At 45.7% G+C, this 25,461-nt stretch overlaps 1 protein-coding gene across 1 annotated transcript in view; it reads right to left on the minus strand.

Annotated features, from left to right (window-relative positions):
* GRM7 (glutamate metabotropic receptor 7) overlaps positions 1 to 25,461 on the minus strand; it is a 275,498-nt gene that overhangs the window by 62,478 nt on the left and 187,559 nt on the right. The window contains exons 6-7 of the mRNA XM_086469667.1: positions 12,142 to 12,342; positions 5,874 to 6,013 (exon numbers count right to left, since the gene is read on the minus strand). Coding sequence (XP_086325793.1) covers positions 5,874 to 6,013; positions 12,142 to 12,342 — 341 coding nt within the window. The remainder of the gene's footprint in view (positions 1 to 5,873; positions 6,014 to 12,141; positions 12,343 to 25,461) is intronic.

Genomic DNA, 25,461 nt, shown 5'->3' on the forward strand with positions numbered 1-25,461 from the left:
GCTGCATGCAAAAGGCTTCATTTCACCGGCAGTCATGTTTCAAGCTGCACACTGCTTCATGCGACTAAACCATTTACAATTCAAGGGCATGTCTATAAAACAATACAGATTTTTTTGTTTATCTCCGCACACAGTATGTTTAGGCTTCTTTATTATGTATTTGTTTCTGTTTGCAAACAAATTAGAGAAATATTTTAATTTTATCCAGAGCTTACAGTTAACCCCATCTGATGCTTTGGAAGCAAAACACGTTTCAAGTAAGAGCTACTTGAAATCTCTACAGTGTACTAATGGACAGGACATCGTGTTTTCCACCCACAGTCAAGGATACATCTTCCTCAGCAATCCTGAAAATGTGCTGCAGGGTCTGATCAGAACCCGAGTGCTCAGTGGCACCTTTATGAGCCATAACACCGGGCTGGAGGAGCATGCTCGACAAGTCAGAGATGCCAACGCAATTAAAACACCATGATGCGCCCTATGCGGACACTAACAGACTAGAAGAACAGCATTAATTAGACAATCAAACTGAAAAAACCCACATGAGCTTGCTCTAGGAAGATATCCCTCTCGAATGGCGAATAAATAGGATCCTGTAACCACTTCACTACTCACCAAGACGAGGGTGAAGGTGAAACAGGGCATCACGCCCGCCACTGTGCTGCAAGCTGTGGAGGGCTGGTACGAGGTGAAGGCCACATCTCAGCTCCGCCACACGACGGAGGCGAGAGCGCTTCCCCCACGGAGAGCCTCCTTCTTGCTATTCAGCCAAGACCCCCAGTCCACCACGCAGGATCCCAACACCCCAACACGCCATTTGTGCCCAGGCCACAGAAATCGGCCTGTGTCCGCACGTGGGAGCCCGCACAGGTCTCTCCAGCCTGCTCACGGCTCGGCCTCGGCAGCACCGACACAGCCAAACCGCGGCTAAGCCACTCAAACTGAAAACCTTAAATGAGCTCAGCCTCGTACTGACCCTCAAAAGCTTGTCGGTATGAAATAGGAAAACAGGGTAGAGATGGAAGAAAAGGCCAGAACTCTGGCTTTTTGGTCAAAAGCAAGTCTGCCGCTCCTTTCAGCGACACGAGAGATTGAACCTGTATGCCTGTTTGTCCAAATCCAAGAACAGTCTGCTTACTTTTGCATAAACCCCATTTGAAACCAAAATTAACAACAGCAAAACTAGCTTTACTTTTCATTCTGCGTAACTGTTGGGAATTTCTAAATTTTGCTGTCATTTTAGAGGAAAGTTTGAAGGAAGTGAAACACATGCATGCCCTGCCTGCTCGTCCATTTGTCCGTACCAACGTCCTTCTAAAAACTTTTGAACTTGCTGGCCAATTTGAAGCACGTTTGCTACAAGCAGAGATTTCTGAAGGACGTGTCTGCAGGTTTAGTAAAACTCAGTGGACAGTTCGAAGAAAGATTCACCCAACACTGAGCATCTCCCTCACCCTTTCGGTTTGGCCAGACAGCCAACCAGCTGGCACACGTGTAATGCAAAGACAACCACGACACAGGCTGCTGCTTGCACAGCAAATGATACAGAGGTGTGGGAGAGAGTTCAGGCACCGCAGGGAAATTGTGGAGACAACTACGGGAAGGAGTCACAGGGAATGTGATGGAGAGTGCTACTGTGATAGGGTATGCAAAAGACAAATCCTTGGAAAAAATAAGATTCAACAATTTCACAGGGATCGTTTTCTTTATTTTTTGGTTTTGACAGTCCAGGGATACTTGCAGAGGTTGGATGCGAAAACTTAATAAACCTGGGACCTGTCAGCTAACTCTATATAGAGAAAGAGAAGCAATATCACCAAATTTCCCATGAGAACCTGCAGTTCCTCTAGGAGTGATCCATTTCTTTCTCCTTCAGGCCCATCAGTTCCTCCAGGAGAGATGCATTTCTGGTTTTGTCAGGCCCCTTAGAAGTTGCATTCACAGAAGCCAGCCACATATGGGAGCTGGTCAGCCAGTTCCTACAGTGCCTCCTCTCGGGCAACCTCGAAGTGCTTTACAGAGACTAACAAATAAAGGCACGTGGGTCAAGAACACATCTATTGTTATTGGATCTATGGTGTGCTTGGGGTAAAACAGAGCACAGAGAGTTCACTACCTTTCTAAAATTCAACGTGACACATGTGGCATGAAGGCAGGACCTGTATCTCCTGGCCACTCTGCCTTCATGCGTAACCCACAGAGTCATCCTCACCATTTCCTAGTGCTGGAACACCACAAGCATTGCAGACCTAGCTATTGCTGAAGTAAAAAAAAAAAAAAATGTTCCCATTTGAAAAGCAAAACAACCAAAAACCAGCTGGTACATGACACACCTCCTTCTCCCCACGGTAGATTTCCTCCTTTTCACCACCAGCACCTCTGGCTTTTGAAGCACATTCAAGCTAAATACAGTCAAAATAGCTCCCCTCATAACGACGCAGATGCCTTGTGATACATGAGCGTACCCTCAACACCAGCATACCGAAATACAGTCCTGGCTGGTTTCAGCTGCTAACGTGACCGTGGTCAACGGTTTTACTGTCTAATTGCATTAGCTGTATCTTTCCTATTCAACAGGCTCTGGGGGTCACGACAGAGGATTTCAGCAGGGCTGCAGCTGGCCAAATTTCTACCCTAAAATTCAGGGCAAAGCATTTCGAATTGCAGGAGGAGGCGAACTATAAATATTGCACACTCAATCTGCACGCAGGGGGACAAAAAGGGGCTGACGGAGCTTGAGATAATCTCCATCAAAGAGAGCGAGGCAGGAGGTGCTCTTCCGTGACCTCTGCGGGAGGTGGGTGGGCATCTTGTAATCACAACTTCACTGCAGGGAGAACAAAGCACTGCAAGAGTTTTTCATGGAATACTGGCCAAGCCATTTAAAATTAGACATCTGCTCATTTTATCCTTGCGTAGCTATCTGTGAAACACAGCCAAAATTGTTACTAAATCATGCGCTGGGTACTAGGCAAAGCTGTGCGAGGTTGCTTGACATCAAGGAAGCAAAAGCAAATTTGGTGATTATGCTGTCCTTCCATAAAAACTGCATGATGTCCCAAGTTTGCTGCAGCGAAAAGTCATAAAATATTTTCTTTGTTATTGACCAAATTCTGACCTCGGATACAGAAATGTCAATCCAGGGTGAGTCAACTGCACTCAGAGGAGACACTTCACAGACAAACTTGCTGAAGGGAGAGCAGAGCCTGGCTCCTGTGTGGGTAGGGAGCAGACATCTGCCTTTACTGAACAATTCTGCCAGACACAAAAAAAGCAAAGGTGATACAAAGATATGGAGAAGCAATCAGGATCGAGAGAAATATACTGACTGTCTCAGACATTTCATAAAACCAGGTTTATAAACTCATGGCAACAAAAAAAACCCCTCAAACTGATATAGCATATTTTAAGACTTGCAATATGTTGTTAAAGATCTCTTCAGTCTATCTACTGTCTTATGAAATAGAAAGAGAAATGTAAAAAGAAGGTATTCTGTAATTTTACACGGCAAAATCTGGCGTAGCTATCAAGATTAATCAGCCCTGTGCCCCCCGTACTCCTGCTTCTCACTCCAAGATACTGTGAATGGGAAGGTGACACATACCACTGCAGACTAGACCATAGTAGCACTACTTCCAGGGAAATAAAATGGCAAAATACTCCTGGTCCTTCTTTGAATGAGGACAGTGATAAAGAAGAAAATATTTACTCACCTATGATGGTCTTCGGCACTTATTTACCTACCGCCTTTGGGGTCTGGAGCGTCCTTACCATTAAGGCTGCACAACAGGACAGAACACCTTTTCTCTTTTGTAACTGAGGAAATTCAGACCCATGGAACTAAACGAGACTGCCCAAGATGACAAGTGTCTTGAAAAACAAAGCATCACTTAGGCTTTTTTAAAATGAAAATTAGCACTCTCACCGAACATCCTTTTCTTTCCCTTCTTGTGTTAGTCTTAAAGAAATAAGAATTGGGGAAACATGTCCTAAAGTGTTATCTCCACAGTAATTACTGAAGACAAATTGTAGCCTTTGGTGGTTTTTCCTGGGATGTATTTAATAGTAGCTATTATTTTGGTTGGTTATTTTAAGGGAATTCTCGACTTCTCTAAACTCCACGATCTTCTTTATTGTTGTAAGAAGATACAGACAGGGACCACCATAGCAAAGCTAATCCTGTGTGAGAAGCTAGGACCCATAAGTGAGTAGAAGGGAAGTTAGTGAGAGAATCTCAACTACTGCTATAGCCCTGTAGCCGTGAGGGTATGAGGGTGAGAAAAGTGTGCTTTTTATGGAAACATTTAACACAACAACAGGAATACAAATCAAGCTCTGTTAATTTAGCTTTAAATTTTAATGAATCAGGATGTGTAGTTTACATAAAGGATTTACTTAATCAAATATTAATATTTTTGCTAAAAGAACTGTAAATTGCAAGTTAATATAATTTTCCTTACACAGAACATCAAAAGCTGGAAAACACTGAAAGAGCACACAGCCAAATCAAAATGAGCCAAAATTCAAGAAGAGCAAAATATCGTGGTCAGTCTCAAAGACTGGACCCTTGGTAATCCACATTTGTTAAAGTCTTAATTTAACAAAGGACATGAAAACATTAAAACCAGAAAGTGTCCTGCATTCGGTTACCCTCCAAACTACGGTGTTTTGATCGACCTAGGTAGCCCAGGGCTTGCCTCCCAGCTGAAGAGCTGCACTGGAGCGGTAGCTCGGATCTCCCCGGGTGCAGCAAGCGTTATGCCGGGCCCACACACAGAGACCCGAGGGAGGCACAGGCCACAGTTGCTGTGACCACACACCGTGTGCCACGTGTGTCCTGGCCACCTCTCGAGCGCGTGTCAGGACTGGACCACGCTCACACAGCCTTCCCTTTCACCCCACAGCCTGTTTTCAAGGGAAATCCGGCAGCACAGGCAGGGAAGGAGCTGTAACACACCAAGGGTGGACGACGTTAGGAGAGGGAGCTGGTACAACCTCAGGCGGGAATCCTGACTGAGCGAGGAAAACCCTTGTGTAGCAACTGGCACTGCACTTCAGGAATACCTTGATTTTATTCAGGCTCTGCTGCTGAAGAGCAGTCAAACTGAACTGAAAACGCTGTCTTTTTGCGTTAATAATGATCTACAAGGAGTCAAGTAACTAAGGTTAAACTGGCTTCCCTCCTCCATGAATCTGAGGCCCAAGCAGCTCGCCCAACGCCAGGCAGGAAGCCTGAACCCAGACCTCCAGAGACCTGTCACAGACCACCCTTGTACGGACGAAGCTGACGCAAGAGTCTCCGGCTTTCTCAGCCACCAGTCATCATTTTTTCATCTGGGAAACATCAAAGTATCTTGAGGGTCTTTGATCACCTGCTCTTACACGCTTGTTTTTCTTTACGCGTCATTACAGAAAGGCCATCTCATTCATATGTATATCTTTGCTACGCGCTTAAAAGTAACACCGGAAAAGTGAGTCATTCAAAAAAAACGTTTAGTTTCAGCTTTCCTAAAACCAGAAAAACTGAAGAATCTAACTAGAAAAACTGAAAAGCATCTGCAAACGAAAGCCCATTGGTTTCCAACCACAATGCGTTACTGCTTCATTTTCCAACTTGGCAACTAGGGACTTCAGACACGCAAAAGTAATAAAATTTGCATGATCACCTTATGTCTCTATTAGTCTGAGGAGCTTTGGTACTCTGGGTCCAGAGAAAAGGACAGAGTAAAAGAAGACAAGATGCAAAAAACCCTCACCATTATGTAGCTGCGAAGAAATAGTAAAGTTCCCTACTAATATTTGCAGGATAAAAAAAAAGCATTTGGCAACTATACCTGACAAAAAAAAGCAAGCAAAGAATAAAACAGACTCACGTTGAGCTGGAGGTCGTCTGTCCACTGGCCAATGAGGCGGTAGCCTGGGGTGCTGGTGTTGGTGGTGTGGTACTGGAAGATGTCGTAGCGTCCTGGGGCATCACCGTTTTTGTTGAACATCACTGGAGTGCCAGCACTGCCTGGGGGAAGGAAACAAGACAAAATCCAACCAACCAAAGCCAAATCTTTACAAAACCTATTTTATTTAGTCATGGTTGAGAGCTTTCAGACTGGCAATGTGTTTCAGGCAAAGGTCATCTATCACCCCAGCCGTCTAAAATGGATACTTCAGGACACAGTGGCATCATCCTAGCCCTCTTCCAGAGATTAATTATCACTGCCCAAACCTACCGACTAAAAATACAGCAAAGCCAAACCAGATCAGCCTTACTTCACTCTAGTGAACACTTACACAAAGCACGAAATATCAGAAGGCTTTTCTTCCTGCCCTCCAGCCTTCCTCCCATCTCCCTTTCCTCAGGGAGTTCTTTAGTGAAAATCACTCCTGTGAATGGAGCCTCTAAATGATTTTCTTTCGCCCAGAAAATGTTCCATCTGCTTCTGAGAGATACTGCTGTCAGAAGTCAGCCCAGGTCTAGTGAATCTTGACTAGCATCCAGAAATAGCTTCCTCCTCCACAATATGTTCTTATGCCCACCATCCGCATGCAGTTGGGATGGAAAAGAACAGACTAAGCTACAGGAAGACAGTTCCTTGCGTACTCCCTGATTTAGGCTCTGTGTCACAGACACAGGCTGAAAAGTACCTCAGTCAGTACAGTTCAGGAGCAGGATCCTGAATTAACTTCCTTTGCCATATACTAAGGTGACTGACACGGGTAAGGAAGCGCAGGGCAAGCGACGAGGCAAGGATACCCCCAGAGCCTTCCTTCGTGCCTGGTGCTGCGCAAAGCCAGCTGGCAGCCTGGAGGAGCTCCGATAGCTGAGCGATGGGACAGATAATTCCCGATCCTAGGGTCAGTTCTCACCAGCACGTCTGCATTTTAATTACCATGGCATTAGATGTGAACCCTTTCTCAGATGAGAATTCAAAGCAGTGCTGCATTTCCTTAGATCTCTAGGTGAAAACTTCAAGGGTGACATTTATTTCAAGACATATTAAAATAGGTTTCAGTAGGGTAGAGTAATATTGTGTCAAGATTGAAGATTATGACAATGCTCCAGCATATCTATATTCAAAGCTTCCTCCTCCTGCATAACTTTTTTTTTTTTTTCCCTAAAGCAATGAAAAAAATCTCTCCTGTTGTAGCATTGAACTTTAAGATGATGGTTTTCTTCATGATTCCCATTCTTCATTGAATTCCAGTGAGTGAAAAAAGATTTGAAGGAGTGAATTAGCATAGTTTCCATTCTAGCTCTGGTAAATTGTTTCCTGTCTATCCTACAATCCTCCAAGATCAGATACAGATTCAGTTCAAAAGCTGGTACAGAAAATCTTCCACTGAAATCTCCCTTCGTTGGCTCCTTATGAGCACTAGGCAGATATTTAATTGTCATTACAGATTAATGTAACCAGAATACACTTACAGTGAAAACACTTAAAGTGAATACAAAGAAATGGCTGTAATTCTTAGGCTCCTTCGGAAAGTCAGCACAAATGGTAAATGGGATTTAGCTAATCACGACTCCTAAAAGGCTGTATATTGTTAGTTAAGCTCGGTTTTGTCAGAGCTGACAAAAAAAGTACAATTCAAAGGGCAGGAGCTCAAGTGAGGCTCCCAAAATGCAACAGAGACATTCGTGGATGTCCCACACCCTGACAAGACCCCGGCATGGACACGAAGAAGTGTCCATGGCTGCGTGTCAGGAGGCAGACTGTCGTCATGGCCATGCCAAAGTCAACAGTGCTGAGCCAACGTCTGCTGCCTCAACGTCTTCTGTAGGCTGGGGGGGAGCAGCCAAGAGCACGTCTACGGTCACCCTCATGGGTACATTGCCCAGAACCCTCCTGGTTACCCACGGCCAACCCACCACGGTGGATGGGGTAGAGCCAAGCCTCTCCATCCCCCCGCTGGGCACCCAGAGCACATTACCTGCCTGCCTGCAAATGCTGCTGGCAGGTCCCCCGTTCCCTGCTCCACAGACAGGCAGTGGACAACAGGGTCGATAAGCAGAAAGCCAACGTGAAGGATGGGTGCCGTTATGGACCTAAGAGGTCCTTGAGTGAGAACATATCAGGAACTGTCACTCCAAAAAGTGCCACTTGTGCATTTTACAGGAGCAAGAACACTTTTTGTAGGTTACTGATAATTGTTGCATCGCAGAGCTGCATGCAGACAGCTTTTAAACACCCACCTTTAAAATAATCCCTAAGATCAGTGGAGGCACTTGGATGCTACAGGGCTGCAGACTCCACAGCAACACGGCGTGATACAGCATCGTCTGCTGGGTCACCTCCCGAGGTCCCTAAAGGCACAGCCCCTTGGGACAGCGACCTCACACACAGCTATGGATACCTGGTGGTCAGTAAACACTGGTTGCTGGTTTTAGGTACGTCACTGTTCATGCGTTAAAATTATACAGAAAAAAAAGGCGTGAAAGTCTGGGGTCTGCAGGGAAGACAAATATCTATAGAAATGCAAAGAACTGATAATCTTGGGTCATAAGTCAAGCAGAAGCGTCCCGTTTCCTGACTTCGAAGCTGGAGTAATGGGACTCCCGGCCAAGGATCTGCTTAGTAAGTGCCGCCTTTAACCTTTGTGTGGGCTCTGGTGCATGCTGCGCTGCTCTTTTTGTACCGCCTGTCGGTCTGTAGGGACCCATCAGCCCCGTTTTGAATTGGTACAGCATTTCAGCCTCCGCTTGCAATTCAAGTTCCTTTGTGCACTGACAAAAATAATAAAAAGTAATGTATGAAAACCTCTTTACAGAGAAGAAACAGTATTTTCAAAAATGATCCTGTTTGTTATTTGACTTCTTGTATATTCTAATTATTAAAACATGTGGTTGTTTAGTTGTTTTTTGGTAATTTAGGATTTATTTTCCTTCTATTAATATTTAGAAGAATTTTGCTCAGCCCCAGCAAGCACTTCAGGAACTGAGCATTAGCCTCTAGATTGCAGCTTCTTGCTCGTTCAGTGGCTATGACAATTTAATTCATCTTCTGTTCCCAACAAATAAGCTGCCTCCTCACCACACAGACACAGGGAGCATATGACACCCTTTAGCTGCAGGATGCACTCAAAAGATGACACAATCTGACTGAATTTGTAGGATTTCGATCTCTTAATCACCACAAGATGAGAAATGAATTAGTGGGAGAAGGATGGGGTGCCAGACAGGTGAACTGGCTAAGGTGTTTCTTTATATTCAGTTCACGTTTACTGCAGGTGGAGGACCTGAAGGGCTCGCATGAACAGAATCTTCAGCTTTTTCCCTGGCAAAAATACAACCACTTTGCACTTTGAGATTTTCAGACTCTCATTGCATGAGCACTTCAGGTTTTAAGTTTTCCATATTTTGGGCCTTTTTTGTTCTCAAGGTAGTGTGACTATATCAAAATTCATACTGAGCTCCTAGTACAAATCCAGTCTTTCTTCATTAAAGCATGGCTTGTGCTCTTTCTGCATGAATGTCATTACCTTTGCAAGGAAGAAAAGACTCCAAGAGCGGGCACAGGCAGGATGATTTCAGCTGCACTGTGACGAGGAGATCTATTGCAGGCAAAGACGATCTCAAGCTCGTGGGCTCAGGATGCTTGAAAACGGGCTACATTTTTTCTCTCTAGCACACAGTTTGGAGAAAGTACTCCCACTGCTCTACTTTCTGCTTTTACTACAAATTTAGGCAGAAGGCTGGGAGAACAGGATTTTAAGCACTGACTAAATATTGCTTTCCAAGTCCTAACCTACGTGAGACGGAGCTGCACGGCTGCTCCGGTGACTCAGGGAAGGGCAGGTTCAGATCAAGGCTAAGGATCAAGACAGCCGACCCAAGCCCAGCAGCGCACTCCTCTGTCCCTGCCCTCCCAGCCACGACACGATGGCCAAGGAACACGTAGGCACCGGCACCCGGGTCCCAGGAGCTCCCAGGCTTTACCAACAGGAAGACACCATCCAGACCAGCCAAAGCCCCTCTCGTTGCTTCTTCTGTTCCCTCTTCCCTCTGCGTTTTCCAGGCTGGCCTCATCTGTTTGGTAAGCTGTATGGTGGTTGTTTATCCAGCAATTTTGGGAATTTGCTTTAACAGAATACCGAGAAGAAACTGGTTTCAGAGCAGGCTTCCATAGCCTGAGGAACAAGCCCCAGGAGGGTCACACCTGACATGGAGCCTGGGTGTATAAACTAACGTGCAGTTGTGCAATGTGGATACGACAAGAAAAAAAAAAATCTAAACTCTGCCCTTGGATAATGAACCTTAAAAGGAATTGGTTCCCATGGAAAATGCCTACACCCAAACAGCCAAGAGAAATTAAAAAGATTTAAAGCTATCTCCATTTTGCCACCATTCTCCTTCCCATGCTGAAAAGCAAACCATTACTTCAGTCCCTGTGCTGGACACGAGCTACATGTATACAAGCAAAGAAAAACACCATGTGGCCGTGTAAATCAGTCACAAATGGAGGAAAAAAATAATCTTTTAAAAGCCTGACCAAGGAAAAACAAATAAGGAAAGGAAAGTTGGTGCAAACCAATCCTCGAGCCGGACAGCAGGCAATGTTAGCTGGACATGCAATGTCTCACAGATTATTTCTCAGCTCTGTTAAAATGATTGGATGACCACTCAGCATCTTTATGAGCAAGAACTGTCTAGAGACCACCATGTACAAGCTGCTTTTCAGTACTAAAACGGCCCGAGTGCAATAATGTACGTGAACGCTGTACTATTTCTACAGAAGCTTTGTCCTTTACAATTAACCTTCCAAATGAGGAAACTAGAACCTTCCAGACCTCCTCAGATCATTCATCTCAAAATTTGCTCCTGGCTGTAGTTAACACCACTTCAAGGAAAGAAATTATAATCTCCTCATATTCACCTTGCTTTTTATCAGATGATTTATACAGGAAGGAAAAATATCCTTGGCACAAATGACCAAGCTTGACCACGAAATACCATCTGTGTTCCTACCTTTAAATCTCTCGGGTCCTATTGGCTGTGTGTGGGTTTTGTTGAGTTTGTTAATAAAAATGTTTATCAGCACTTCACAGCAGGGAATGCCTCCCCGTGCTGCCCAACGAGGACATGAAGCTTATGCCGACCCCGCTTCCCAGGCAGCGACAGCCCTGGCTGCCTTGCACGCTGCAGAAGGGCATTTTGTCAGAGCTTTCCTAAATCCATCCTAAACATGGATTTGGAGGTCTAACTGTTGGCTCCTGGTTAAAGCTCAGATCTCTGTCTTATACCGAGCTAGGGGAAGAGGAGCACAACCTCCTGGTAAGTACGTTAGCAAGGGTCACGAAGGAGAAGTAACAGCAGGTTGCTGTAACGTCACCTGCTGTGAGTGACCTGCTCTGGTGCCTCTGGGCTGGTTGCAGGTGAATGCTTGTTAGCAAAACTAATACAATTACAGTAAAACATAGAGAGGCAAGGAAATATTGCTAATATTTAGGCCTGATTTATATAGCGCAACGCAGAGGAAAATACACGTAAGCCCGTCTGAAACAGAGGGCTGGTATTGCAGCCATCGCTGCCACACTTGGGAAGCAGAGGTGGGCAAGGGACAAGCAGATAGAGATGAAGTGCTCAAGTGCCAGGATGTTTCACCTCCTCTGAAGTCTTATGAGAGGAATGAAGGTTGGAGTAACTACTCTGTCTAAATCACACAGTTCTGGCTCTGCAAGCTGACCTGGCCCTTTAGCTGTCCCCTGCCGTGGGCACACAGCTAAGCTGGGTTTGGGGTACCAGAATTTCATCCAGCTAGTCTTCTCCAAGTACAGGAAACAACATAAATAAAGAGAAAAAACGATGTGTGATGCTAGCACACTTCTAGGGTTTCGACCGGCGTGTTTAGTCACAGACAAGCTTAGGCTTTCACCCAGTTATTTCTCCCATAAGAAATCAGTTTTCTGGAAGGTATCCCGAAGTAGCAGCAGCAATTTCTGTCTTTGGGCAGTAGTAGCCTATTTGCCTTGGCTAAAACATGATGTTTTCAAACAGATACTAAATAAACACGGTCTTCTGGCACAAACTCTTAGCGTAACGATAAAAAAAGTCTTGATCTGCACTGAATGCAAAAATACGTAAAGTGAAATTCAACGGAGAAGAGTCAGACGGGTCAATACGCTGCTGAAGCAGCAATCTCGGCTCACCGTTGAAGTTAACGCTGCGGATGTACTTGAGCAGCTTTTTGCCTCCGGCGTGCTCCATCTCGGGGCAGACCCCCGGGTAGTCGGCACAGAGGTCCTTGTTCATGTGGTGCAGGGCGTGCGCCATGGCGTACACAGCGTCGATCACAAACTGGACCTTCCCCTCCTGCTCGTAGTGGGAGTCTTTGCCAATTCTCTCCTGTCCTGCACGTTAAAAACAAACACACAGACATACACACATGCACACAGAAGGACAGTAAGGAACAGTATTTTCCTGATATCAAACGCAAATAAATCCTCTTGGAGCACATTTAAAGGACCGCATGTTTCAGTCAATACAATAAAACGTTTTGAGTTATGGTTTTTCTAATTAAAACAAAACCAAACCTCCTTTCTTGATAGTAGAATCATCAACACTTCTTGCAAGTTATTCTACCATAATCCAGAGAAACAAATCCTACCTTAATCACAAGCTTGAAACTCTAACCTACAGGGACCTTAGAGAGAGAAAACACCAGACTCCGTATGCTCCCCAAGTAGGTCTTTGAAAGAAGGCGGCATTAAAATAAAGCACAGCTGGTATTTTAAAGTCTGATGTTTTGTTCTGCTGCAAATCCCAGTCTCTAATTGAAAGACAGAGCCAGATTGAGTGAAGAAAGAATCACTTCAGAGACGCAACCAAAGGGGTGCTCCAGAGAGCTGCGCAAACATGCCTGCTCTCAACGCCAGCTTGGGAGGCTCAGTATGTCTGCACTAACCATGCACCCCCCTTCTCCCCAACCTGCAGAGACGGAGATGTCCTTCAGAATCCACTGGTTGCCTTTAAAACCTTTTAGCAGGCGAGAACTTACAGAATCCAAACGCTTAATGGCATCCCAACTGCAACGGGGGGAAAGCAGCGCTTTGAAAGCCGTTCCTTGATCGCCGCAGCTCCCAGCGTGTTAGAAACTACAAACCCGCTGCCTCAGAGACCTTCTCATCCCACAGGCCAAGGCACAAGATAAAAGTCTGAGATGGGATGCATTTTGCAGCTGGAAAATTGGAACCCAGAAATGAAACCACGAAGAGCCAAACGAACTCAACAGCAGTGACAAAAAAGGTGAATCTAAATATTTTAAGTGGCAGGCTCATGCCTTAACCTTTCTCTCCCTCTCAGACTTGAGATGGATATGTAACCTGGTAACCAGACTGTAAAGCCAGGCAGTGAGGTGGCCTTCTTACTTTTACGGTTGCGGGAACAGCTACCTGTGTGCCTCTGCAATTAAGCAGCAAACCAAACAGTGTTTTCAGAGCTTAAAGCAAGGCACAACGGGTTGAGAATCAGGAACCTTTGATTTATTATTTTTTTTTTTCCCTGAAATTGTCCACTAACTTCTTGTTTTACCTTGTCCAAGTAACACCTGCATGATTCAATCTGTCCAGCTGAAAAATGTGTGATTACACTTACCTACCTCACCAGGGTTTCGTGAAATGTAATTACTGCTTGTGAAGTGTTCTGAGCTACATCGATGAAAGCAGCAGAAGTGCAGCCTATTATTTTCCAAGGGTGGCGACCAGCCACATCCCACTTGTTCCTCCTGCAGCGCCACACTCTTTCTAAGCTAACATGGGTCTTGATCACCTTCCTGCACCACCTGCAGGTCTGGATACTGCCAGGAGCTCCAAGAAACCAGCCCTTGGAGTCACCTCTTGCAAATGTTTGAGAGATGTTCAATCAAAGGCAATGCTCAGCTGGAAGATACAAGTGGGGAAAACTCCTCTGTAGCCAGCCTTAATTAGAAATAGGGACGAGTGAATTTAAACGAGCTGATTGATACCAATAAGGAAATCAAGTTGCCAGTGACTGTGAGAACTAATGGTTTTAACAGAGGCAAGAAGTCCATTTCCCTGCTGCTGCTCAGCTAACGTGCTGGCACCTCTCCCTCCTGTGCTAACGAACAGCAGCTTCACCAGCACCAGACCCTGTTGTCCAGAGCCAGCCGGAGCCACCTCCCTCCGTGGCAGCGCGGGGTTTGCAGAGGAGCCGTCGCCAGGGAGCAGAGCAGGTCGTCTCCACTGTGACTTCCCTTGGGGCACTGTCTTAATTCAGCTATCAGGCTGAATCATTTCATAGCCAGCCTATGAACAACGTTTTCAGCATTTTTTTCAGCTCATGAGAAAAAAGCAGAGTCCCAAATAATCCTTTTCTTTTTTCCTTCTTTGAGTGGATACGTGGTAGACCAGAGTTATGAATAAGCACAGAGAGATCACCACCTTTTTACAGAAATCCTACAGGCACAAAGATTGTCTAAAGACATCCACAGAAGTGATTTGCTTGAAGGTAAGTAAAGATATAATCCCCCTATATGAACATCTTTAATTATCTACACTTTTCCTCCTTCTTTGGTTCCCCCTGTAATTACCAAACTGCACCACTGACGTCTGATCCACTCAACCTACATATCATGTTTGAGACACCCTCTACCAAAGCCCCTCAATTTTAAATCTCAGCTACACTGGAAAACATCGAAAACCTGCAAATAATTCAGCAGGGTAGGAAGCTTCCAGACTGTGAAGAACCCTGTACTGTCCTTTTCATTATTTCACTCCCCTCTCATTCATTACGGAACTTATTACGTTTCCAGGCCCTGACAAGGAAAATGCTTTTAAGTGGTTTCAGCTCAGCTACGTAACCAAATTAGCAATGCAACCGAAACGCATGCCGAGGGAAGTGAATCTGGGAGTGAAATGCTGCACACAAACAACACTGATTTGGCACATTAACTTTCAGAAGCACAGTTGGCCAAAAGCACAGCAGAAAGGAAGCTGTTAGCAGTGAAGATATCTGCAAAAGGAACCTGAGCAAAAGCCACTTAAAAATCCCATGAGCAGTGTTATCAGTGTCCAGGTATGAAAATAATAAAGATTTGGGAAACTTAATAGAATTTCCAGCAACAAGAATGCTTTCCTGAACTGAAGGCGGTCATCTAGTCAAGTATTAAACATCAAGAATTTGGGCACAATAAATCCAAATATGGAGGCAAATGTAACTGCCCACCTGGAAACCAGGCATGAATGTATACAATTGCAACAACGATTCTAGCAACCTTCATGTAAACATAGATTGAGTTACCTTTTAAAAAGCCTTTATTGCAATTAGAAGTTTAGCCCAAATTTGAAGTAGCAAAGAACCTGCAAAGCAATTGCCATATTTGGTATATGTCAAATAGCCTTCAAATTTCAACCCCAACAAAAAAAATTAAGTTATCCCAATTAATGGGCCTGGCTGAACGAAGTGATCCCTTTAGTTTACATCGCACCACCATCGTAGTGACCCAGGGAGCAGCAAATCAGGCTCAAAGTCCATTTTCAGACAGGGATAAACCTAAGCGATGGGCACAATCTCAATTCCAACTTCGACATTAGGGTGGCAAATGCTTCCCCTTCTTAGGTTTAGCTGAAGAAGCCAAGCAGAAAGTTTTGCCACATGCTTCGGGAATAGCCGCTGCATATAGCGGTGTACAGATATTCGACTATTGATTATTCCTCAAAGAGAAGGAAACCCACAGGAACTTCTCACAGATAAAAGTAGCAATGCCGGTGCTGTCTTGAGCATACCGGGCAGCCCTGGACCCCCAGCCCCATCATGTCAGGACATCATGGGGGTCTCAAGGGAGCAAAGCTTGGTGCGAAAGAACCAACATATGAACTCAGGTGTTGGGTGCCGCAAGAAAACGTGCCACCCTCCACGCTATCTGAAGACATCAAAAGCACAGAAGGCAAACATACACCCCGTTTGCACCGTAACGTGCAAATCTTCTTACATTCCCCTGTTCTTTAAAGGCTGTTTTTTTAACTTGGTGATCTTCAGGGGCTATGCAATAACATTATTTTCCTCAGCAATGAAGTAGCTGACACCCGAGACACACGTGCACAAACTGATTGCAAGAGAACGCACTTCTGTTCCGTGGATATGAAACGGAGTACCTCGGGACGTCACCAGAAGGATGAAACACAACAGCAATTTATTGACATGAGCATTGTTTGCTTCCAAAAGATCTATTTGAAGGTGATGACAAATAATTTAACCTCACTTCCTACTAGAGTCTCAAGTGCTCATCATCATGATTCCTGAGAGATGGAGCAGCCAGGTCTCCTGCTTCAGGCAAATCTTCACAAGAGAAAAATAATGCAACAAAGAGAGGGAGAAAAAAGCCCCAAACCCAGAGTAGTGAGAATACGGAGAGAAGTCCTCTTGCACAATCTCCTTCAGATGACACAGAAATGAACTGCGAGTTTAAGAACGCCTGCTCGCACTTTTAGCATCTCCGTAAAGGCGATGCTTAACACCTCCTTGTACGGAAAAGGAGCTGACAACAGCGTTTTTCACATTACATTTTCTCAACATCTCTCCTTCGGCTGATTTTTCTGGACTCGTCGTTGATCATCACATAACGTAGGGGATATGTTATGATGTATAAATAGTGTTGCAAGGACATTTTTTATGGCGTACAATTCATGCAGACAGACATCAAGATCCCACTTCATCGGTGCTTACGTTAGATGAATTCAGACATTGGTTCAGTTTCTGAAGGATTAAACACATTTTCAAAGGAACATACACAATAGTACTGCTGAGAACCCAGTGATAGTCATCATTAACACGAGATTTAATTTAAAGATTGCAGAACGCTCACAGTATCAAACCAGCAGCTATTATTTGTACAAGTTAGAATTCAGCAGCTGGTTAAGTGCTGACAGAAAAATATATACTCTTCATCCATCTCCAGCATATTTAGCATCATTAGAAACCTGATGCCTGTGAGCAACGAGACATCCATGATGCAACAGCTACAATTATCAGTCTATAACCGCGTAAGTGCCCATACATGCCATTTCATAACGACTCTGAAGCTTCCTCCAGTTAGGTACAGTACATGTGCAGCTGCAGCGGCTGTACTCACGGCACTCCAGAAACGGGCACAATAGCCCCAAACCAGCGGAGCCATCTCCAATAGACAAGTACGTACATTCAGGGCTCTCCAAAACAAGATCAGAGCTATGACTCCTTGGATACTCGCTCGTGGTACAGGCACTACTGCGCACACAGGAGGTGTAGAGACTGAACGCTTCTCCAAATGAGCTCTTCATTTGAAAGAAGTTGAGTACCAGAGCTTCAGAAAAACTAACAATGTGCTAGAGTAAAAATTGTAATTTAAACCAGCAGAGTATGACAATCAGGCCTCTTTGCAATCTAATCCATGTATTGTCATTTTACAAAGACATACAAGATCCAATAACACAGCCATGTAGTTACAGCCGTCTACCCAGCCCACCCTGATTCAGATCTCATTACAGACAAAAGCCTTTATCTCAAGACCATCAATCTAATCCCCGTGGATTTTCTTGGGGAAAGCAGATGAACTTCCAAGTTCCTACAGCTAACCACACAAGAACATCCTTCTGTGCTAGGATAACATTTCAGCCTAAACGCTGTCTCCTCCAGGCTCCGGTAAGGTGGCACAGCCCGGGAAGGTCAGAGCTCCTCCCCAACGCTGGTGGTGCCATTTCTGCCTTCTTTCTAATGGCTAGAGAGACCTCTCCCTAATCTCCTCTGCAACCTTCAGCCTCAGCATAGCTCTACAGCCTCCTGCTGCTCTGATGGAGAGCGATAACTTCATACCGCACCACAAAGTTCAAGTCAGACCAATTGTTCTGTGCCAACAACAAGCAGGGAAGCCTTTTGTAACTAGACAGGCTTTTTTTCTTGAGTTGGTATACACCTGACCCACAGTCAGACACCTGCAACAGCAGACACACAGAGTCAAACAGAGATACAGCTGTACTTAGTGACTCTACTAACGCCACCAAGACCCACCGAAAGCAGATGCAATCAGCTTTCACTACGCCTAGCCAGCTAACATCCTCTAACCAGACTTTGGAAACCTGGCTCTCACAGTGCCTTACATCGTATTCCTCATCTAGGAGCTCAAATGCCTGTACTGTAACTGGTCTTCGCTCATTAGTGTTACAGTAAAAACCAAAAGGAGCATAATGCAGCAGAAAGTCCTACTGAGAACTTGTTCCAATACCAGAAATAACAACACTACATACCAAGGATCATAATAATACTAATACTAGGTAATAATAATAAAGTAGCCATTTACAGAAAGCCTTGATGCAATGAGTTTTGTGAAGCTACCTCCACTTCCATCTGTCAGATAATGATTTTTTTTTTCCTCAATGGCACTGATTCAACTCACCGTCACAGTTTCTGTTCTCAGGTGCGCATGTGTATCTAAGAGAACAGATTTTAGGTTAGAAAACTGACCTAATTTCCTTACCTGGGAGGTTTTCTGTGCATTCAACACTCCCGTTAAAACATATGCAATAGGTTTAATTTATATTCTAATGCTGAAGTACTACAGTCATAAAAAAAACAGCACCAGGCTAGCCGAGACTGATGTAAATCACAGGCACTTTACAGCTTTATACTGCTAATGTGCAAACGAAGAAAGCTTCCTGTGACAATTGCCAGTGGAGCCAGCGATCAAGCAAATGTCTAGAAGAAGCACTTTTTAAAGATTCGAAGGCCTAAGCTGAAGCTCTCTTTGTATTTGAGCACTTGGGTAAAAACGCAGTTTGCAAACAGAGGACTATGTATGTAAATAGCAAGAAGACAGTCGTTGAATCACGGAGCTTTGTTGGCAAATCACCTTGGCAATCTAGAAATATAAGTGATTCTGAGAAATGTATTTGTGAAAGATGATGGAATTTAGAAATCCACAGAACTGGTTTACCTTAAGAACAAACTCTCCATAGTCAGTTTAACCAACTAAACGAACCATGGCAGGGTTCTCTTAGGAATTTCAGGTATACATATTTTGAAGCTTTATGATGCTGAATGATACTAATTTTTTGAAACTAAAGCATAGAGATCGCGAAGCTATAATGCATACTTGGACAATTTGTTATTGTATGGAAAATATTTTGTTTAGAAAGAGTTGCACACAGCCAACCAACTTGCAAGCTAGTGCACAGCACGGTTGGTTTGCTCCTGAACTGTGCCCATCACGTTTTTCAGAAAAAAAGACAGACTTCTCTTTCTCAGGGGTGCTAACACTGGTGTGTTTAGGCGGTTTGAACATCGCTAAGTATTCACAAAGGCTGCAATGCAACCTAGTAAAGGAACAGAGAACTGAAATCCTGGCTTCCAAATTTGTGTCAGACATCGGCTAACCAGGCATCCTCACTTCAGTCTTAGTGCCTCTGAGCTAGAGCTTGTGGGCCCACAGGGGTCATCACCCAAAGATGAGCTGGGCTCAGTAAGAAGCAGCGTATTGGAGAGCACAGCGTTTCATTCATGAGCTGCGCCTTGGATTCCCCCTGCTTGAAGACTGCGATTTGAGAGGGGGCCTATAACCAAGATCACAGACAACGTGGAAGAAAACGACCACCACAAAGAACAGAAAAAGCAGAAGTTGTCAACGGAAACAGGCTACAAATACACAGATCAGCCGCAATACAGTCCTGAGAAAGAAGGGAGGAAGAGGCAGAGCAGGAAAACAACTACCTCAACCACTTGTTTGCCCGTATCAGAGCACGGGATGTAATTGAGAAGATAAATTTCCCATTCTGGTCTGCCCTTTAACCTTATTTGTAGCTTGCAGGGCAAGCAAAGGAAGATGGATTCTAGTCTTTACCCTTTCTGCACTGAAATATTACGTACCTTCACACACACGCATTAACACACATTTCATACCTCAGAGCCTGGAGGAGAAAGTGCACAGAGCAATCTCTGCAACGAGAGCTAACCAAAAGCTTTTTCGCTCGTGCTCGTGTCATCAATCACACACCACAAAATCCTGGGCAAAAATCCACCCTGAGATACAGGCATGCAAATCCTGCTGTGTCCCCTGGCAGCCGGGAAAGGGTATCCGAGCCGAGTGTTTGACCTAAAGCAAATTATTGTAACATTTGTATACAGGATTCAGGACAATCAGCCTTTCTTTAAGCATTTCTCTATTTTAGCACCTTGACTAATCACTGTTTAGGCCCAGACTAGGACTACTGCCTAGGCAGGACTTCTTGTAGATGATGACAGTGGGCGTTACAAAAGGACTCGGTCAGGTAGGAAGATCTAATATCATTGGCCAAGATTTGGGAAAAAAATCACTGCTGGGCTTTTTTTTTAAAACTTATTCTGGAAAAAAAAACCCCAAAACTAATAAGAGGGATAGCAAAAAAGCCTGGACCTTGACAGCCTTAGCTGCTCACAACAGAGCTTACCAGTCATCCAACCTGTCTTACAGATAAGTGCATCACACACACGGAGATAGTAACGGTTCCCCCACCTTTTTGAAGCACAGCTGCAGAAAAAGATTCATCCTGATGCACAGACAATTGTCAGCGAACTAAACGGAGCTGCCTGCACTGCTCCCCCCCGCCCAGCCTTGGGAAGCCTTGAGCACCGCCGCAACAGGAGACAGAAGGGTTTTCAAGCTGCAGGTTCTCGGACAAGAGAAAAACATCCTCCCAAACGTGCTTTTTCTGAAATTTTGAGGGATTCTTGATATTCCCTGCAGGACCCGGATGCAGCGATACCCACGAGCCCTATCACAAATAGGAAGAGGGTGCTGAGAAGAGCTGGGAGCAGCCAGTGGGGCAGCGCTGATGGAGCTTCGGTTTCCACCGTCTGTATAAACCTGCCAGCCCAAACCTTGAGCAGCGCTGGGGACGCAGCACCTTCTGCACTCACAGCCCTCACCACTGTCAGTGGGAATGAGTCTAAATTTAGTCCCTCTTCCCGGCATGATTTATACGGCACTGTGAACAGCTAAGGTCTTCTGACACCCTCGAGTCCAACAGATATTCATCCTACCGAATACCATCAAGCATCCTAATGAATGCCGTCACGCACGCCATGGCTCCTGGCATTTGTTTAAAAAAATGCTTCAGATTTTGGCCATCTGCCATTGCGTTGCTTGAAACATCTCAGACAATTTATTTTTCCCCTGAGATGAGGAATTTCAATAGCATTTTGAAAACTTTTTTCTTTTTCTGTGGTAAATTACACTTTACTAATCTATTAATGCACTAGATCACATTTTGTAGTCAAATTATAAATAATAGTCTGATATCCTCAGGCTCTGCTATTTGTTACATCTTTTGTTTCACATTATTTTTCTTTCCCTAACATATGGCTTCATAGGACAAGCCATCTTGGCAGCTGGTGAAAAAAAGACAGGATATTGCTGTTAGCTTCTTCATCCTCAAAACCCCCACCCAAAAATCACAGCTACTGGTATCATTTTAAACCGAACCACAGATAATTAAACAGTTTGCCAAAATTATCTGGGCTGTCTTCCCCCACCCCTCCTTTTCCGTGGTCATGAAACACAGAACAGCGCCACATTCGGGGTGACATGCCAAATCCTGGGTATCCAGACTTGGGCTTCCAGCTTTGTGGTTCACGATGTATTTCCCAGAACCACCATTTGTTCAGGGAACACCCCGATCAAGCGGAGCTCTCAGTACGCTGTGCTGCTTCTCTCCTTTCAAAGGGTAAATCCCCAAAAAGTGGTTACAGGGAATTCTGGCTGATGTACGGCACGCACGGCGCAACCTTATTGTAGAATAGAAGCACACAGGAGAACTATTCCTTTGCCGCTTTAACTTTTTCCTGTACCAAACGGAAATCTGACCCTTTCTTCCTTCCCGAAACAGCAGTTATATCCAAAGCACGCGGAGGTGCAAGGCAGGACACTCACCAATCTTGTCTCACGTCTCTGGAGCACATCAGAGCAGGAGCTATTCCCTCCCCAGCTCTAGAGGCAAGCCTATGTGAATACACACACACTCAAATTACTGCTTTTAAAAATTATTATATTACTATTTTTACCCGAGACACCTCTGTCCTTCGCCGACTTCTAATCCGATCCTGTAATATTTTCAGATGAGATAAAGTCAGCCCTTAGCATAGCCCTTCCTGACAGATGCTTTTTACATTTTAAAAGGGATTTGCCCTCTCTGAGCCACCAAATCTCTGCCCGGTAAAATCCTGCCGATGGGCCAAGCCCCCTTGCAGCAGCATCCCCCCACCATGCCCGCTCCTCTTCCTCCAGCCTTCCAGAGGGACCCCACCACGGCCAGGGCTCAGAGATGCCCCAGCACGGGCGGGTTCAGGAGTTCCCTCCCCGCGCACTGTGGCCCGTGAGCCTGCTCCCGACGAGGCTGGGCGAGACGCTCCTCGCCGCGCTCTGCGCCCGGGGGATTCCGTCCTGAGCCTGCTCCCGCCTACGCACGGCCGAGGAAGGGGAATCCGGGTCCCTTTGAGGCATTTTCTCTTGCTCCAATTTACATTCCAAGCACAACGGTCTCTCTTTTACCAGCCCTTCCGCTAAGTTTCTGTCACTTCATCTTGCAGGGAGCTTTCTCCCAGCGTTTCCTTTAGAGCAAGTCATTGTCTGAGCCATCCTCTGGGCTGTACCTTCAGACTGATTACACTTGCAGATAATTAGAAAAGCTCTCCGAGTAATCTACATTCTTATAAATGACATCCAGGGTGACATCACCCTTATATCACTTCATTAAGTCTCCTCGAGTGCAAAGCTATCGGAATTAAAAGCTATGTTTAATAAGTGAAAGCAGTCAAGTGCTGCAATTTCCTTCTCAGGCAGTGTTACCGCCGAGGAGGTGGGTCGTTAGCAGTGCAGGCGCCCTCGGTGCAGCCGATGCCCCAGCGCATTCACGGTGCTCGGGTCTCTCCTCGGCACACACCTCTTTCTGCCGCCGGTGGGGATGTCACCGGTGGAACTGGGAGCACCCATGGGGCCACCACGCTGATGGCTGCTGTTCGCAGAGCGACCTGCCGGCACGCTGCGGCCGCCCACACGGGGGTGGTACAGTGAAACACCACTAAATATCCAGCATGGTATATTGGATTTCGATAACCACTTTGAAACTTATGACCAACCTAGTTCACAACATGTACACGAAAATCTTGTTGTACCGTCTGTTAATTCCAAATCCCTGAATCTCACGGCACCGGCAATATTAGTGCGAGCTGGCTTTGTACCGTGAAGGATCCTCAGCTGAGCTCGCAACCAAACCCAGACCCCATCTCTGCACGTGAACGTGGTGTGGGCAGAGCATTCGGCGCGGCTCCCTTTGCAGAACCGCAGCCATGATCTACAGCCCTGTTCTTTTCTGCAAGGACAGGTTTTTTCTTCTGTTAATCCTCTCCTACAAAAGCACATTTTTGCCATAATCCGTGGTATTGCAAACTACTTTTTTCCAAACTATTCTTAATTAACCTGACGCGGACTGTTATGACTGAAGTGAATCTCCCTCACACTCCTAAACACAAGCAGCAAGAAGTAACGCACTGAACCAACCCCCCTGCTTGTTGCTGTCATCCTGTCTCGGTGACTACACGAGGTTCCCCACGCAGCTTGATGCAGTGACCTCCCACGCACACCGCAGAGTCCCTCGAGGGCAGAGGCGGCAGCTCCAGGGCCTGGGCAGGCACGGAGGGCAGCACCCCACGGGGGTCACAGCACTTTGGCATGAGGAACCGACCCCCCGCAGACGTCCCGCTTCGGTGTGTCCCAGCAGACATCCCCTGCCCAACTATACAGGAGTCCCTGGCAGCAGCACCGGATCGTGCCCCGAACAATGCCAAAATAAGTCAATCGCCAGAAACAGCGTTATTGATTCCAGCGGCGCGTTGCATTTAATCCTATCGAGAGATAAGGTGGGGGCGGGCTACACGTATTTTCATTTTCTCGTTCTACCTCTCACCCATCCCAACCAGGGAAAAGTTTTCATGCTTAAACGAACGGCATTAACGTAGGAGTTCTGCCTACAGAAGTATTCCAGAAAGCAGCAACGCGAAAGGGTGAGCTGCCCCCAGGGCGCTCCTGCTTGGAGCAGCTTTTCCTCTCGATCGCAGTCTGCGGCCCCGAGCCCCGAGCTGCTCCCCGCTGCGGTGCAAGCGCCCCCAGTTGGAGCACGAGCCGCCCCCACCTCGCGCCGGTGCTCAGGAGCTCTGCTGCTGTCAGAAACCGGCGGCCCGGAGCCCGGCACCTCGCTGCATTACAAATTACCGATCAAATGCTGAAATAATGATGATGATCGTTCATAATATTATTACATCAGTGGGACATTACGACTCTCATACTAGCAATATAATTCAAAGCTAATGCTTTTTCTGATGCACAATTTACTTCAGTTTGTAGAAGAGGGAAGGAAGATGTCAGGGCATGTCATTTGGTGCAATACCAAGCTATAATGCGGCATTTCAGTTCGATAGGGTAAGTTAGCCATCGAAAACAAATGTTTCTGTTGAATCTGTGCCGAGGGAAGGCAGAACACCATTTTTGCGTTCACATCAGAAAGCACAGGCTGGGAGCAATTGTAATGAAACAATGGCATAAACAGTAGGAGTGATAAGACACTTTTAGAAATTATCCTAAAGATCTTTTAGCAATTTTTTGTCAAATTCCAGCCTTTGGGGGAGATTCCAAATGCCAATTTAACAGCAGTGTATTCCCAGTGGTAACTGCACTGTTTCTGTGCACAACACTCCTACTCCCATCCATGAATTGAAACCAAAAGCAGCTGATGTGAAATATGGAAAGTTTTCATCAATTTTCAATCAAAGTAAAACATATCCTCCTATGAGCTAATTTCCTTTGATCAAAATTCAAGGCAATTATTCAACATAACATAGTTAAACTGCTGCCGCGAAAAATTAACCGGGAAGGAAAGGCAAAGGGCGGCCAGGGCCAGGCAGACGCCAGACGGCGTTGTGGGCTTCCCCATCTGCGTCTGGCCGAAGCTCACCCACTCCAAACGCCCCAAGCCCAGAGCTGACACCACAAACACAGGCTCAGCAGGGACCCGGCAGTTTGAGGGCAGGCTCACTACAGTTTTGAGGTTAGAAATGCTTTTCTAGACCAGTACCCGCAGTCTAACACCTTAATTCAGCACCGGACCGTTAAACTGGCAGTGCTGCTATTGTCCCTACGGATCACCTGGTGGCACTGGGTCAGGTCCGAGCAGCTCCAAGCAGACCCGTCCCTCCCACCGCTCCCTTTCAGCACAAACACCTCACAGAACGGCATCGCCCCGCGCCATTAAGGTGGCCGGGCTGAGACCTGCGTAACTCGGTTAAAAACAACATCTCCCCCACCGTTACTTGGGTGTAAGCAAAAATAATTCCTTGAATCTCCATGTGATCAGAAACAGGAATTCCTGGAAAATCGAATATTTCAAATGGTGGGCAGGACCTCACAAAAGGAAGAGAGGCGTGAATCTGTCCGCCACCAGGAAACCACAGAG

The sequence above is a fragment of the Leptosomus discolor genome, chromosome 9 (assembly GCF_034619465.1).
Source record: "Leptosomus discolor isolate bLepDis1 chromosome 9, bLepDis1.hap2, whole genome shotgun sequence".
Classification (NCBI taxonomy): Eukaryota; Metazoa; Chordata; class Aves; order Leptosomiformes; family Leptosomidae; genus Leptosomus; species Leptosomus discolor.